At 62.2% G+C, this 13,278-nt stretch overlaps 1 protein-coding gene across 2 annotated transcripts in view; it reads left to right on the forward strand.

Moving 5' to 3' along the window:
• Window positions 1–11,548: 11,548 nt before the first annotated feature.
• The window catches only part of EBF3 (EBF transcription factor 3), a gene marked incomplete at its 5' end in the record, with an annotated part of 116,245 nt that continues 114,515 nt past the window's right edge, over window positions 11,549–13,278 (forward strand). For both annotated transcript variants that reach the window (XM_079793364.1, XM_079793363.1), the window contains 4 exons: window positions 11,549–11,682; window positions 11,785–11,941; window positions 12,286–12,349; window positions 13,098–13,153. In XM_079793364.1, the coding sequence (XP_079649490.1) occupies window positions 11,549–11,682; window positions 11,785–11,941; window positions 12,286–12,349; window positions 13,098–13,153 (411 nt within the window). The remainder of the gene's footprint in view (window positions 11,683–11,784; window positions 11,942–12,285; window positions 12,350–13,097; window positions 13,154–13,278) is intronic.

Consider the following 13,278-nt stretch of genomic DNA (forward strand, 5'->3'; position numbering starts at 1 on the left):
GGCAGAGGAACATGGGTTTTTATGTGCCTGAGAGAATCGGGCTTAGCCCGCCAGATCTACTGAGGCCTCCCCCCGTGCGAACATCACGAAGCTGGCTCCCATGACTCTCCTGTCTTGCTCTTACACCAAACTCAAGCTCCACGAGGGCAGTGCCCTGCTTCACCACTGGGCACACAGCCTAACCCAGCCCAAGGGGAATCTGTGGGAGACAGCAGGGGACATCAGCCCTGGGTCCAGGAAGTGAGGCGCAGAGAAAGGAATTCATCCTGCTTCAGTTAAGGATACCTCTGTGCTGTTACTTGCATATGAAGGCGGGGCTCCTGTCCACGGCCAAGCCCTCTGAGTTTTTCTTTCCCACAGGTGATGGTTTCCCCCGACCATCCCCATGTGCTCAAGTCCTTTACTTCATGCAGCCATTCCTCTCCAGGCCCCTGGCATCAGGAATCGTTACATACGTGGCTAAATGCCCTCCATGCCGTCCTCCTTCCTGCAGAAAAAAAAAAAAAAAGTCTTTGAGGACCTACCAAGGGTAAGGGATGGGCTCCGGACTGGAGGAAGGGAGGTTTGGTCAGGTGCCCAGCAGGAGAGGCTCAGGATGCTTTCAGGAAGGAGACCCAGCAACCACAGCCTTTGGGGCCAGGGGGAGCAGGTGAGACTGTATGGAGGGGGTGGATGGGAACTTGGGGTGACCCAATAAGGGGGAGGGTTGGGGAGCTACTACCATTAGAGGGATCAAACCCAGCCCCTCAGTCTCCTCCCTGTTATTCCACAGCCCCCCCTGGTCAAACTGATTGAGCAAAGCCCATGTGGAGGCTCCATGCATGCAACGTGATTTCGAGACACGGAAACCCCGCCCCTTTGCCTCTGAAGCCGCCTGTGGCTGAGCCACGGAATGGCCAGGGCTCAGGTGCAGCACCGAGGCTGGAGTCCGGGCTTCCTTGCACAGTGACCGCGACACGTCCTCTAACTTTCCTGTGCATGTGCCTGTCTCGGGTGTCTGGCATATAGCATTCCATACATGTGAGCTGCTATTAAAAACATGGGTAATTTTATATCTTAAAATACTGCATATTGCTTAAATGGTTTCATGCTGGCTCACATTAAAAATGATTCCCAAGTGAAGATGACAAAGGGGAAATATTCGTTATTTAGTTCTTTTCTTACATTAAGCTATCACAATAAAGTACATTTCTGGGTTGCATTCTCCAGAGTGCTTTTTACTAAATAAATGGCCAAAAATAACTTTTCCTTCCAGTAAGATTTCATGATTCAGCACATCCAACTTTCACTATGCAAGGTGGAAATAAAGAGTGGAAAACACATCTAGGAGCAAAAAGCAGGCAAGAAAAAGCACCAAGTGGGCGGTGCCGAGCGAGGGTCACGCGTGGACACACTGGTGCTTCCTGTTTTCGGAGACAGACCCTGGCGATACGCAAGTTGTATTTATTCGGGTATTTACACAGCACTTAGGTTTCAGGGCGCAGGCAGGTAAGAATCAGTAGGAGCTAACCCCGGGTTCTTGGCAAAGGGGTGTCTGTTAGAGCGAGAAAATGCTGCCCCGGGGTAGGGCACAGGGCTACACCTCAGTTCCTTCCAACCCAGGGCCAGCCAGCGGGCAGGGGTGCAGGCACCAGCCTGGCCCCCTTTCCTGCCTGGAGCAGCACCTCCAGGGGTGATGGCCAGGCCCCACATCTGGGCATTTGCTGGGTGACCCCGGAGGCAGGAGGGGGTGGTCAGGCAGCGGAAGCACTTCAGTGAGGTGGCCCTCCACTAAGAACCGGCTGGAGCAGGACAGGCAGTTTCCTGTGGCTGTTTCAGGAGAATCCTGGCTTCTCTCCCCCTGGTGGGAGGTGGCTCTACTCGCTGGCAGGACGGTGCTTCCAGGAGATCATCAGCAGCATCCACACTCTGGAAGCTGTCCCCGCTCCCTACATGACCAAGCAGTCGGGGTACCCACTCTCAGGCTTGAGGGCTTGCACGCATCTACACCGAGGGCTTCAGGCCTCGGGGCCTGGGACCTGCTTCTGGACAGGTGTCCCCGGCCCGCCCCGCCCGGGGCCTGGCGCGCGCTATGGGCCCAGGCAGGTTAAGAAGGTCCCCTGCTCTCCACTGTGGCTCCGAGGAAGGCCTCCCGCGGAAGGACCCCGCGCCGGCCCAGGGGGCACCCGGGGGTCCCTCCCCCCTCCCCACCCCCTCAGAGGCGAGAGCTGGGCGCAGCTGCGGCCTCAGGGCACCGAGGCGGACCGGCCGCGGGGCCGCCTGCGGGCATCTCCTCGCGCCCCCGCCCGGCCCTCCCCCGCCGCCGCCGCCGCCTCCCGCGGTGGAAGGCAGCGCGGCGCGTGCGCACTGGCGCGCTCGCGGCCCGGCCCGTGGGCTCTCCCGGGAGGGCGGGAGGTGGGAACGTGGGCAGGCGCCCGGCCGCACACCCGCCCGGCCCGCCCGTGGCGTCACCGACACCTCGCGGCCGGCGCGCCCTGCGACGCCCATCGACTGAGCGGTGCAGGTGAGCGCGCGGGGGCTGCTCGCGATCCCGTCGGGGGCTCCCCGCCCGGCCCGCCGGCCCCCAGAGGCCGCGAGCCAGCAAAGTTGAACTTGGCGCGTTGCGGGCCGGGGGCTGGGCGCGGGCGGGTTGGGGTGCTGCGTGGACGGCGGGGCCCCTCGAGGCTGGGTGCGCGCTCCTCTCCAGCGGGAGCGCGGGCAGGGCTGTGGTGGGGGGCGTGCGGGGCTGGGGACGCGGGACCCCGCGCCGTGGGCGGTGCTGCGGCCTGGCCTCCCCGTGAACTTTTGCGCTGCGCGCTGGCAGCGACCTGGTGGCCAGCGAGCAAGGCCCGGGCGGCCTCCTGGGCTCCGGGGGGCCCCTCCTAGTGGCCTTTCCGCCGGGGCTGCTGGAAGGGAGCTCGTGCCCAGGGCCCTCGGCGCGGGGGAGACGCGCGCGGGCGCGGAGGAGAGTGGGGGTCCCGGAGATGGAGTTGAGGGACCCGGGATTTTTCAATCCTCGCCCCTCCCCCAATACAAAAGTGAGACCCTCAGAGGGAGGGAGGGAGGCAGGGAGGCAAAGGTTCCAACGCCGAGGTGCCTGGACGGGGACGCAGGAAGCAATTAAAACTCCTCCTTTCGGATTAACAACCAAAAATTGATCGATGTGTCAGGAATACCGCTGATTTATGAACGGTGCTTATTTCTCTGGTATGGAGAATTTTATGTTCTCCAGGTGAAACCGAGTTCACCCAGCTCGAGCGCAGATTGATGTTTTAATAAAAATAAATAAAGGGGGAAAGCTCGCCTGGGTCTTTGGGGACATCAAGTCTCAAATCGCGGAGTTAGACTAACAAATCAAATTGCATTATCTTCCCATTTCACGTCTTTTAATCGCGTTCCTAAACATCGCAGGCGGGAGAGGCCTTTATTTGGAAAGTTTTAATATAGTGCTTAAAAGTTCGCATCGCTAAGCAATCAATGTTTCATAAGCAAAATAGCACGGGGGGCGTCGGGTAATTGTGACAAGTGGCGGGCGGCGCGGCGCGGGCGCGGGCGGCGGCGCGGAGGGAGGAGGAGGAGCCGGCCCTGGACCGGAGGGAGGCGGCGGCGCCTGTAGATGGCGCCCTGGCCCCACGCTAGGCTCGCAGCTGCGCTCGGCCCGGCGGCGCGCGGGCGGGGAATTGGGAAGGGGCGCGCGGGGCGGGCGCGGAGCTCTGGGCGCCGCACTTGCAAAGGACTTGGACCAGCGCAGCCCGGCTCAGCACGAAGGAAAAAATAGCGTTTATTGTTGGCATTTTAATGTTTGAATGGTTGGTGGCGGATGGGGGTCCAGTGAGCCTGGGTGCTGCCTGGGAGCCGAGAGGGGTGTCCCCGGGGAGACTCCATCCTGGTTGCGGCTCGGGCCTGGGTGGCCACCGCGCAGCCCCCTTGCCCGCTCAGAGGGCGCGCGGCCGGGGCGGGGCACCGGGATGTAGACGCGCGTGGGTGCGGGCGAGGGTCGGCGGCGCGGCGGCAAGGACACCAAGTTCAAAGCTGCCCGTAGATCACCCCCGAGGGCGGCCAGGACCGCCCGGAGGCCGTCCCGCCCGCGCCCGCGCCCGCGCCCGCCCCGCTGCCGAGACTGCCGGCGTACTCCGCTTTGCAATGTAAATTTCAGCGGGACAAATTGCTTATTAATAGTCTAGAAGAGAAGCGGGTTTCTTTCTTTCTTCTTCTCTTTCTCTGTTTTTATTTCTGCATGGCCCCTAGCTATGCCCTGGGCGGCCTCACCACCCAGCAGCTTTCTCTTCATTTCAATATCCTAAAGAAAATGCAAATTTCCACCGTGTGGCCTTTTTAAAAAGTTAAATTAGCAACAGTTTTAAGCGACTCCATTAGTATGGGAAACAGACACACGTTTAACGTGGGAATAGCTTCCTTTTAACGGACTCATTTTGGACTGCAAATTTAGCAGACCTTCAGCTGGGTGAAGAATCACGTCTTGGCTAAATGCGTCGCCCAAGGCGCCCCCTCCGTTCCCCGCAGGGCTTGCGCGGGGCTTCCCTGGACCGGTCATCCCGCCGCGTCGCCCCGCGGGACCCCGTCCACCCGCTCACGGATCAAGTTGTGCGAACGTGAGCTCAAGGGAAGAAGCGGTGCTGGACGCATTTCTGTCCAAGGGCAGAGAGGGGCTCTCGCTTCGCTCCCCTTCTCATCCTCGCTGTCCCCGGAGCGGAAACGATTCCCCGATTCCCCCGGCGGACTGGCCAGGCCGGGCCGCTGTCGCCCGCCGCCCCACGTTTGCTCACGGGGAATGGGTGTGTGCGCGCCGTTCCGGTGCGGCTAAGCAGTGGCCGAAGAGGACGCCAGTCCCGCCCCATTCTGCCCACTCCTACCCCTTGGCTTTCTACCACCCCAGCACCTTTGCCCGCGTTGGCAAACCCGGGTTGCAAACCAGAATTCCACGGGCGAACGTTTGCGTTCCCGTCGCTACCAGGGGAGGGGCATTCAGTTCTGGGCAGGGGTCTGCCCGCCCCCCGGGTTAACCTGGAAGCAGCCGCCAGGCACTGCCTCCTGCCCAGGAAAGAGTTAAGATTTCCTGCGCGCGAGCCGAGCGAGAGGTCTTGTTAGGATGTAATCTGCATTTTTAAACTACTGCGTAATAAAAAGTGAGAAGTTTGGAGACACCTTTCTTGATTATACCTTTGGCGATACTTTAGGTTTTACATTTAATTTGCATTTTGTTCTTCGTGAATATTGAAGTCTTGAGTGGAGGATTGAATTTTATTAGGACATCTGGACTGACAATATCAAATCAGACACCAGTGTCCCAAAGCATGCTAAAATTTCAGAGTTAATTAGAACGCAGTGTGTTTAATTAAAGCCAATTATAATATTTGAAATTATCTGATCGATCCGTGTTCCCACAGTTTGGGTCTGTTTAGGTGTTGATTGGCGCATCCCGCCCGCGCTGCTCTGTCTAGGAGCTACTCTGGGGGAAGTTTGCTTTGTGCGCTGGAGGGGGCGGCGGCACCGGCGTCCAGGTGCCTGCGCTGGCGCAGCCTGCTCCGCTGCCTTGGGGCGCTGCCGAACGCGCCTCGGGAAACCCGGCTTTGTTAAGTGGCTGCACCTTTTTGGGTCCCTGGGACCCCGCCACGCACCAGCTGTCCTCTCCCAGCTCGGGCTCTCCTCCGAGCTTTTCACCGAGAGGCAACCTTTCAGGCTGCGGGGTGCGCTGAGAGAAGCCCGGCTTTCTGGAAGCGAGTGTTTGATTTGGGGATTCGTGGTCTGGCTGAGGAGCCCCCAGGGCCCGCCCAGACCAGCGGGGGCAGCCGCAGTGAGCGACCCAGGGAACCGGAGAAAAGTTAGGAGACAATAAACGGTTCGCTTTCGGATCCCGCATGTCCCAGGAGCCGAGGCGCATCCTGGGTTTTCCAGGGAGAGAGTGAGCGAGGTGCATGTGTGTTCGCTGCCCCTTGCTCAGCCGGCCGCTGGGAGCGCGACGTTCCTGCCAGCCAGGGCGTGGACGCGGCTGCCTGGGCCTTATTCCCGCCTTTGCAGATGCATGTGTGTGTGTGTGTGTGGGGGGGGGGGAGGCAATTAGGACCAGGAGGCGGGTGCACGCACCGGGGGTCACGAGGTCAGAGAGGCCTAGGTGCACCGGACTGGCAGGAGCCGCCACCCAGCTGTTGGGGCCAGCCGGGAGCCGCGGTGGCCACCTGCCCCCGGGGTAGCTGGGAGCCGGCGCTGCTGCGCGGCACTCTGCTCTCCCCACCCCAGGAGGCGCTGTTTGTCAAACTTGGCCGCCTTGGCAGGAGGCGCCTGCACGTTCTCACCGGGAGAATTGTTCCCTTTGCAGTCCTTGGGTCGGGCTCAGGACCCTTAGCCTCACAGAATGATGGGGGGTGTGGGGTGGGTGTGTGTGTGTGTGCAAAGGAAAGGGCTCTGGGACCCTTCAGCGCCTGCGTTTTACCTGTGAGTCCCGCCAGGCCTCCCACCTCCCAGCGCAGGAGAGAGGGGGCCGCTGGTGCTCCCCGTGCGTTGGGGGCTCGGTGCCCAGGTACTTGCCTCTCAGAGTGAGCGGGACTCCGGCCTGGCTTGGGTTCAGTCACCACATGTCTCCGGAGGGCCCCTTGGCCTCCGTCTCGGCGCAGAGAGCGAAGGCGCCTTCCCTGGGCCTGACAAACTCACCCGAACCTGGCCTCCCCACCTTTGTGCAAACTTCACAGGTTGGGGTGGCCTGATGCGGAGCCCTTGCTTGCCCGGCCCGCCGGGCCCACGGGCAGCGCCACCCCGCGATGCCAGGCAAAGCCCAGGCGCGCTTGGGGCCCGGGTCACTGGCCCGGGGTGGGCAGGTGTGCCAGTGAGTGGCGGTTCCACCCTCTCCTGCAATTCACTGCACTTTCCAGGCGCCTCCTCCTGGGATTTCCCTCTTCCCAGGCTCTCCTGGCCTCCAGGGCCCAAGGTCAGGTGGGCTAAGGGTTTCGGGTTCTTCCTCTGGCCTCCGCCTGTGCTTGGCGCCGGCGCCGGCCCCGACCCCAGGCGGGAGCCAGGCCGGAGGCCGGTAGCCGGTGCGGTAGGAGCGTGACCCCCGGGCACGGAGGACGTGGGGGCGGGCCGCGCCTGCAGCTCCGCACTGGCTGGGAGAACGCGAACCGCCAGCCTTAGGCGCATTGGCTCGCACCGGTTCCGAGCGCTCCGAGTGGCCTGGCCGCGCAGCCTGGGCCTGAAGCCACCAGCCCTCGGAGGGCCCCGCGCCTGTCCGTGCCCGCGCACCCCCGGGCTTCTCCTCACCGGAAATGCACTTTGTTACACTTTGGAAGGCCGGTAGGATGCTCGCTCGCAGGCTCCCGGGCTCTGCTGCGAGCAGGAAGGGGCGCCCAGGAGCGCTTTGGATGCTGGGCGGGCTCTGGCTCCGCGCCGGGCCCCGCTCCCCAGGAGCCCAACTTGGCCGAAGTTTCTGGGGGGGCTCAGGGGCCGGAACCAGCCGGGCTCCCACTCTCCAGGCCCGGCACCACTCAGCTGTGTTGGACCCGGGACTGAGGAGGGGCGATGGGGAAATCCTTGCCTGGCAGGCGCCGAACAGCCCCTGCCCTCGGATGGGAATTGGGCGCGGGCGGAGGGGCTCGGCGAGCCCGGCAGCGGGGGAGGACTGGCGCGGCGTGGCTCTCGGGGAGGCCGGCTGAGCCGGAGTGCAGGCGCTGCCCGGTTGTGCCGACCGACCCGGCCTTGGCTGGCGCCCTGAGAAGTGGCCGGGCGCTGCCAAGGCCCTGCGCCCTGCGTGCTGCTCCCCGAGCAGGACTCCGTGGCCGGCGGGCGCCGTCTCTCTGAGGTCACTGCCTGCTCCCGCACGAGGTGGGGAGGACAGCTGGGCACTGGCCATCTGACTGACTCCGGCGTGACATCTGGGAGCCCACTGGTGTGTGGCACGCGAAGCGCTGGATGCCGCTATTTAAATGCAAATGTGAGGGGGCTCATTGAAGCCTCTCCCTGTAAATCCGCACAAAAGGAATACTTCCCACCCTCCGCGGAGGCGGCGGCGGCGTGAGGGCCACCGGTGCAAATCACGTTGAGCCCGGCCTCGAGCCAGAGTCGCTGCGGTTGCGGCCTGGGGGTTCCCAGTGAAGGTCAGGCCCCAACCAATGGGCCCCTGGGAGCGCTCCGGGAGCGGAGGCTGGACCAGCAGCCTCGGAGGACCTGCACAACTCCCAGTGTCAGCCTGCCCTTCCCTCGCTTCCCCTACCTGGGTACTTGGTGCCCCTAGCTCCCTGGAGAGCGGCCGGGGTAGGGCTCCCGAGGGCGGGGGCTGGGCTCAGGGGCGCTCCAGTCTCCCTCAAGACTTCCAGGAATTGACCTGCAGCCCCTCCCCCCGCTTTGGGGCCTGGGCGCTGGGTCCCTTGCACCTCTCCAAAGCTGCTCCCACCCTATCCTGGCGAAAATCTGGGGTAGGATCAGGGCAGGGGGGCCCAGGAGGCTGCCCTCCCAGGCCGCTCCACAGCAGGCCCGTGTGCAGACCCTGCCCAGGCGGCCAGTCTTGTGCTCACAGCTCGGAGACAGCAGTGGAGTGACAAAAAAGATAAAGTTGGTGAATGATAAAGACCGTATTTTCCACGCTTTGGGTGCGGGACCAGATGATCTAGAAAATGAGCTGAAATGGATTCAGCCTCTGAGCCTGTTGTGAGAGCAGCTGATTCCCCCATTTCGGGCCAGATGGCTGCTGAACACAGATTTGCATTCATTTTCGCTTAATATCGTCCAAAACAGTGGGGCAGCTGCATTTGTTGTCAAAAAGGTTTAAAACCCCCTTTCTTTCTGGGGCAGGATCGTTACCTTATGCGACGGGCTTATGGAACTTTTTTTTCTTCCCTCTTTAGTCAACAGTATCAGATTTAGAAGGATTTGTTTTTAAACCTTCTAATTTGGTAATCAGATTTAAATCGCCTTGGCGCGTGTAATCTGAATTAAAGATACTGTAAATGATTTTAAGCATGATACTTTTCGTTAGTGCAAGGAAGGGGGCACCTCCAGTCGGGGCTGGGCGTTTTAGGAAGTGTGCGACAAAGAAAGTATTGTTTCCTATTTCCAACTTCATCTTTCCCCAAAAAGGCATTTTGCATAGCCTGACAATAACGCCGGCCTGGCCAGTCAGCCGCCTCGCGGGAGCCCCCGAGCAGCTCAGCACGCAGAGACAAAGCCACTTCTCAACCCCACCCTCTCCCCCCCCCCATGGCCAACTTCATGCCCTGTTGTTTTTCCGGGAAGACAGTGTTCCCTGCTCCACGCAGGCTGCTGTGGGTGAAAAGCTCTGGGCTGATTAGGAATACAGAAATTTTCTTTTAATTTATCGTGAATAGTTTCCATACACTTTGATTTAAGGTTATTAACATTCTATAGACAGTGGCATCTTTAATATGTGGCGATCGCTTCTAAAGACTAATCTCATTACCCTCAAATAGTCATAAAATATGATTTTATTATACTTACGTATTTAATTAGACGACCGGCACCGTAATGGATTTTGAGATGGGACCGGCGCAACAGCTTTGATAATTCACTTATCTTTGGCAATAGTCATTAACCCCCAACACCAGCAAAATAGATTGCTTTCCAACACATCTTTTTCTCTCCCCTCACCCCTTCCAAGCGGTGTGGGGGTCCCCAGACAATGTAAATCGGACTTCGATTTTCCCGATTAATTAAAATATTAATGTACACACGCGGCCAATTCATAAAAAAGGGAGTGTTACTCCAGACGGGGGAAGAGGCTGCCCGGCGACACCCTTGCGCCCTGGAACCTGTTCTGGTTTTGTTTGTTTTAATCAAAAGGGCCTGATTCCTCTTGGCAGGACAGCTCTCCGCGGTCCCCTGGGTCTCCAATCGGTGTCCCGCACACGTCCTCTGGGCGGGCGGGCGGGCGGTGCGCCTGGGCTCCGAGTCCCTGCTGCTGGAGCCCGGCCGCCGGGCCCGCGAACCGTGGGCTCCCCACTCCCCGCCGCCCTCCCGATTCCTCGAAACCAGGTCGGGAAGGCGCGCGCCGCGCGCTTACCGGGGCCGGCGGCACCGAGGACGGGACCCGAGCGCCCGCGGCGTCCGCTGGGCTTTGGGGGAGGCCGGCGCCAGGGAGGTCTGGGCACCGCGCGGGGCGCGCCGCCGGACACCCGGCTCCAGGTCGCCGCGGAGGCCGGGCGCGCTTCCTGCCGGCCCGAGCGCCCGTCGCCTTCTTTGTTACCCGCCGCGGCTAAGGACGGGCCGGGGGCCGGGGTCTCCCGCGGCCACCAGGAAAGAGAGAGCATCTGGCAGAGTCCGCCTCCGACGTGGGCCCCAGCCCGGCAGTCAGCGGCCTCCCTCCCCGGCAGCGAACCCTGGCGTCTGGCGAGGCCCAGACGGGGGGCGGACCGGCCCCCTCCAGCAGCCCCGGGTCTGCTTGGAAACCGGGCTGAGCTGCGGGCCCCGCCTCGGCTAGGGAGCCCGGCTCCCCCCGCTGCAGCCCCCAGCCCTTCGCTGGCCCCTCCAGCTCCCTCCCTGAGGCCCGCGGGCCTCTTCGCACCGTTCCCTTTTCTCTCCGGGCCGCCCCAGAGGGAGCTGCGCCCCCTTGCATTTATTGCACGCATTCGGACAACTCGGGGTGCCTCCGCAGGTTACCCCCTCCTTGCCACCGTGTTTTGACCGTCTCTCTGAATTGGGGAGAAGGTATTAGGGGGGGGGCAAGCTGCCATCGTGCACTGGTGGTTTCATTTCACGATTTATTTGGGCGAGTGGAAACTTCCTAGGCGGCGGGTGGGCGCGAGGAGCCGCGGCGCGTAGCCGGGGGCGGCCGCGGCGCTGGGTGGCGCTCGGCGGCGCTCGGCGGCGGCGGGGCTCGCGGGGCTCGCGGGGCTCGGGCCGGCTCGCGGCGCCGTCAGGCAGTCAGTCGGCGAGCGCGGCGGCGGCGGCGGCGGCGGCGGCGAGGGGCGCGGCGAGGGGCGGCCGCTCCCATATATGGCGCAGGCACCGCCCCCCGACGTCACCTTCTGACAGCGCCGCTCCCGGGGGCTTCGAGTTTTGGCTCCCGGGAAAGGGTCCATTCCTCGGGGAGAGAGGGCTGAGTTTTGTGCGCCTCCGTCCGCTGCGCGCGCCGCTCCAGGCCCCGCCGCGCCCCGCCTGCGCCCGGGACTGCGCCGCGGCTCTCACTGCCCCGTTTATTTGTCTTTGGAGCAGGCGGGCCGCGCCAGAAGCGGACGATCCCGCAGTGTCCTGCAGCCGCGGACGCCGCCCGGCTAGGATGACACCACGTTGAGCGCGCCTGCAAACAACAACAACAACAGCCAGCGCCGCGGCCGCGCGTCCCGTTCCTCCTGCTTCTCCGGGGCGCCGCGCCGCCGCCGGTGTCGCCGCCGGTGTCGCCGCCCCCGCGCTCCCCCGGCCGTCCGGAGCGCCCGGCCGCCGGTGTATGTCGTGCCTGCCCGGGACGGGCTGAAGCCGGCGGCGGGCCGGACCGCAGGCGCCGAGCAGGGCCAGCGCGGCCAGGGCAGCCGCCTGCCGCCGAGCCCCGAGCGCCGCTGCTCGCGGAAGCGCTTTCGGCCGGGAGCCGCGGCCGCCGCCAGCAGGGTTCATGTTTGGGATTCAGGAGAATATTCCGCGCGGGGGGACGACCATGAAGGAGGAGCCGCTGGGCAGCGGCATGAACCCGGTGCGCTCGTGGATGCACACGGCGGGGGTGGTGGACGCCAACACGGCTGCCCAGAGGTACGTACCGGCCGCCGGCCCCGCGCGCCCCGGCCCCGCCGCGTCCCCGCCGCCGGCCGGCGCCGCGCCGCTCACCGGGCCGCTGTCTCTTTCCTCCCGCAGCGGCGTGGGGCTGGCGCGGGCGCACTTCGAGAAGCAGCCGCCCTCCAACCTCCGGAAATCCAATTTCTTCCACTTCGTGCTGGCGCTCTACGACAGGCAGGGGCAGCCGGTGGAGATCGAAAGGACCGCTTTTGTGGACTTTGTGGAGAAAGAGAAAGTAAGTGCGAGCACGCGATCACACCCTCCGTCTTCCTAGAAGCGGGAGGCAGGCGGTGCCCCGGCGCGGCGGCCCGGAGAGCCCCCTCGGCGGCCGGCGGGGACCACGTGCGCCCGCCGGACCGCGGTGGGCCGGGCGCCTCCCGTGCGCCCCCGGACTCGCGCGGGGCCGGGAGGGCGCGGGGCTGCGAGCGGGACAGTGACATCACCGCGCCGCTCCGAGCCTGGAATCCTGCGCTGCGTGAGGCCGGGGGGCCTCGGTCGTGCAGGGGGGACCGAGCGCGGTGGCCGCGCGCGCCGACGGCCGACCCGCTACTAAATGCCCTTATTTATCGTTACTTTCAGGAACCCAACAACGAGAAAACCAACAACGGCATCCACTACAAACTCCAGCTGTTGTACAGCAATGGTAAGTGGCCGCCGCCGCCGCCTCCCCGCCCCTGCCCAGCGCCCTGGCTCTCCTTGCCCGAGATGCTTAAAGGACGTAAAGATTTTGAGATTAAAATGACATGGATGTAAACACGAAATCTTCTCATGGCATAGAAGGAAAACAAAACATAAACGATCAATAAGTCGATGGCACTTCACATGATGAACCGGTAGGGCTCGAAGTAGAAAGTAAAAAGCGGATCGATGGGGCGCTCCAGCTGAACATCACTTCTAAGTGACTTTCTTCAATTTTGCAAATTAATGTTAATGATTGAGATGGGGGTGGCTCCGGTAAACCGGGGGGCATAACTTCCTTCCCGGGCTCCCGATGCTTAAAAAATCCTCGAGAGGCGTTAGAAAGAGTTCAGACTCTGTTTCCTTATCTTGCTTTCTGTTTTCTAAAAATAAATGACCACATGGGCCTGTGGGTATGGCAGCCAGGCCTGCACTCAGCTGGGCACATTTCTTGCACCTTTCAAGGAAAGCAAACCCTGAGAGCCCTAAGGTTCTTAATTAGGAAAAAGGAAAAAAAAAAAGCGAGAAGTGATTGGGGTTTTCTTTCTTGCCTTTTAAAAGGCCAAGCCTTAAGTTTTGCTGCATCACGAGGGTGCAGTCCCTAAGCCCTGGACTTCCTGTGCCCGGGTGCCCTTGCTAAACTGATGGGTACCTCTCTCTCTCTCTCTCTCTCTCTCTCTCTCTCTCTCTCTCTCTCTCTCCCTCTCTTGCAGGAGTGAGAACGGAGCAGGATCTGTACGTTCGCCTCATAGATTCCATGACCAAGCAGGTGAGAAAGTTTTAAGCGTCTGCATGAGTTTTCGCTGCTCAGCTGGGCTCGTCCCGGGCTTCAGAGGCGAGCAGACTGACAAATGGACCTGTGTGTTTTTGTTTCTCGCTTAGTTTCCTGGACAT

This window comes from Cnephaeus nilssonii (assembly GCF_951640355.1).
Source record: "Cnephaeus nilssonii genome assembly, chromosome: 16".
NCBI classification, from domain to species: Eukaryota; Metazoa; Chordata; class Mammalia; order Chiroptera; family Vespertilionidae; genus Cnephaeus; species Cnephaeus nilssonii.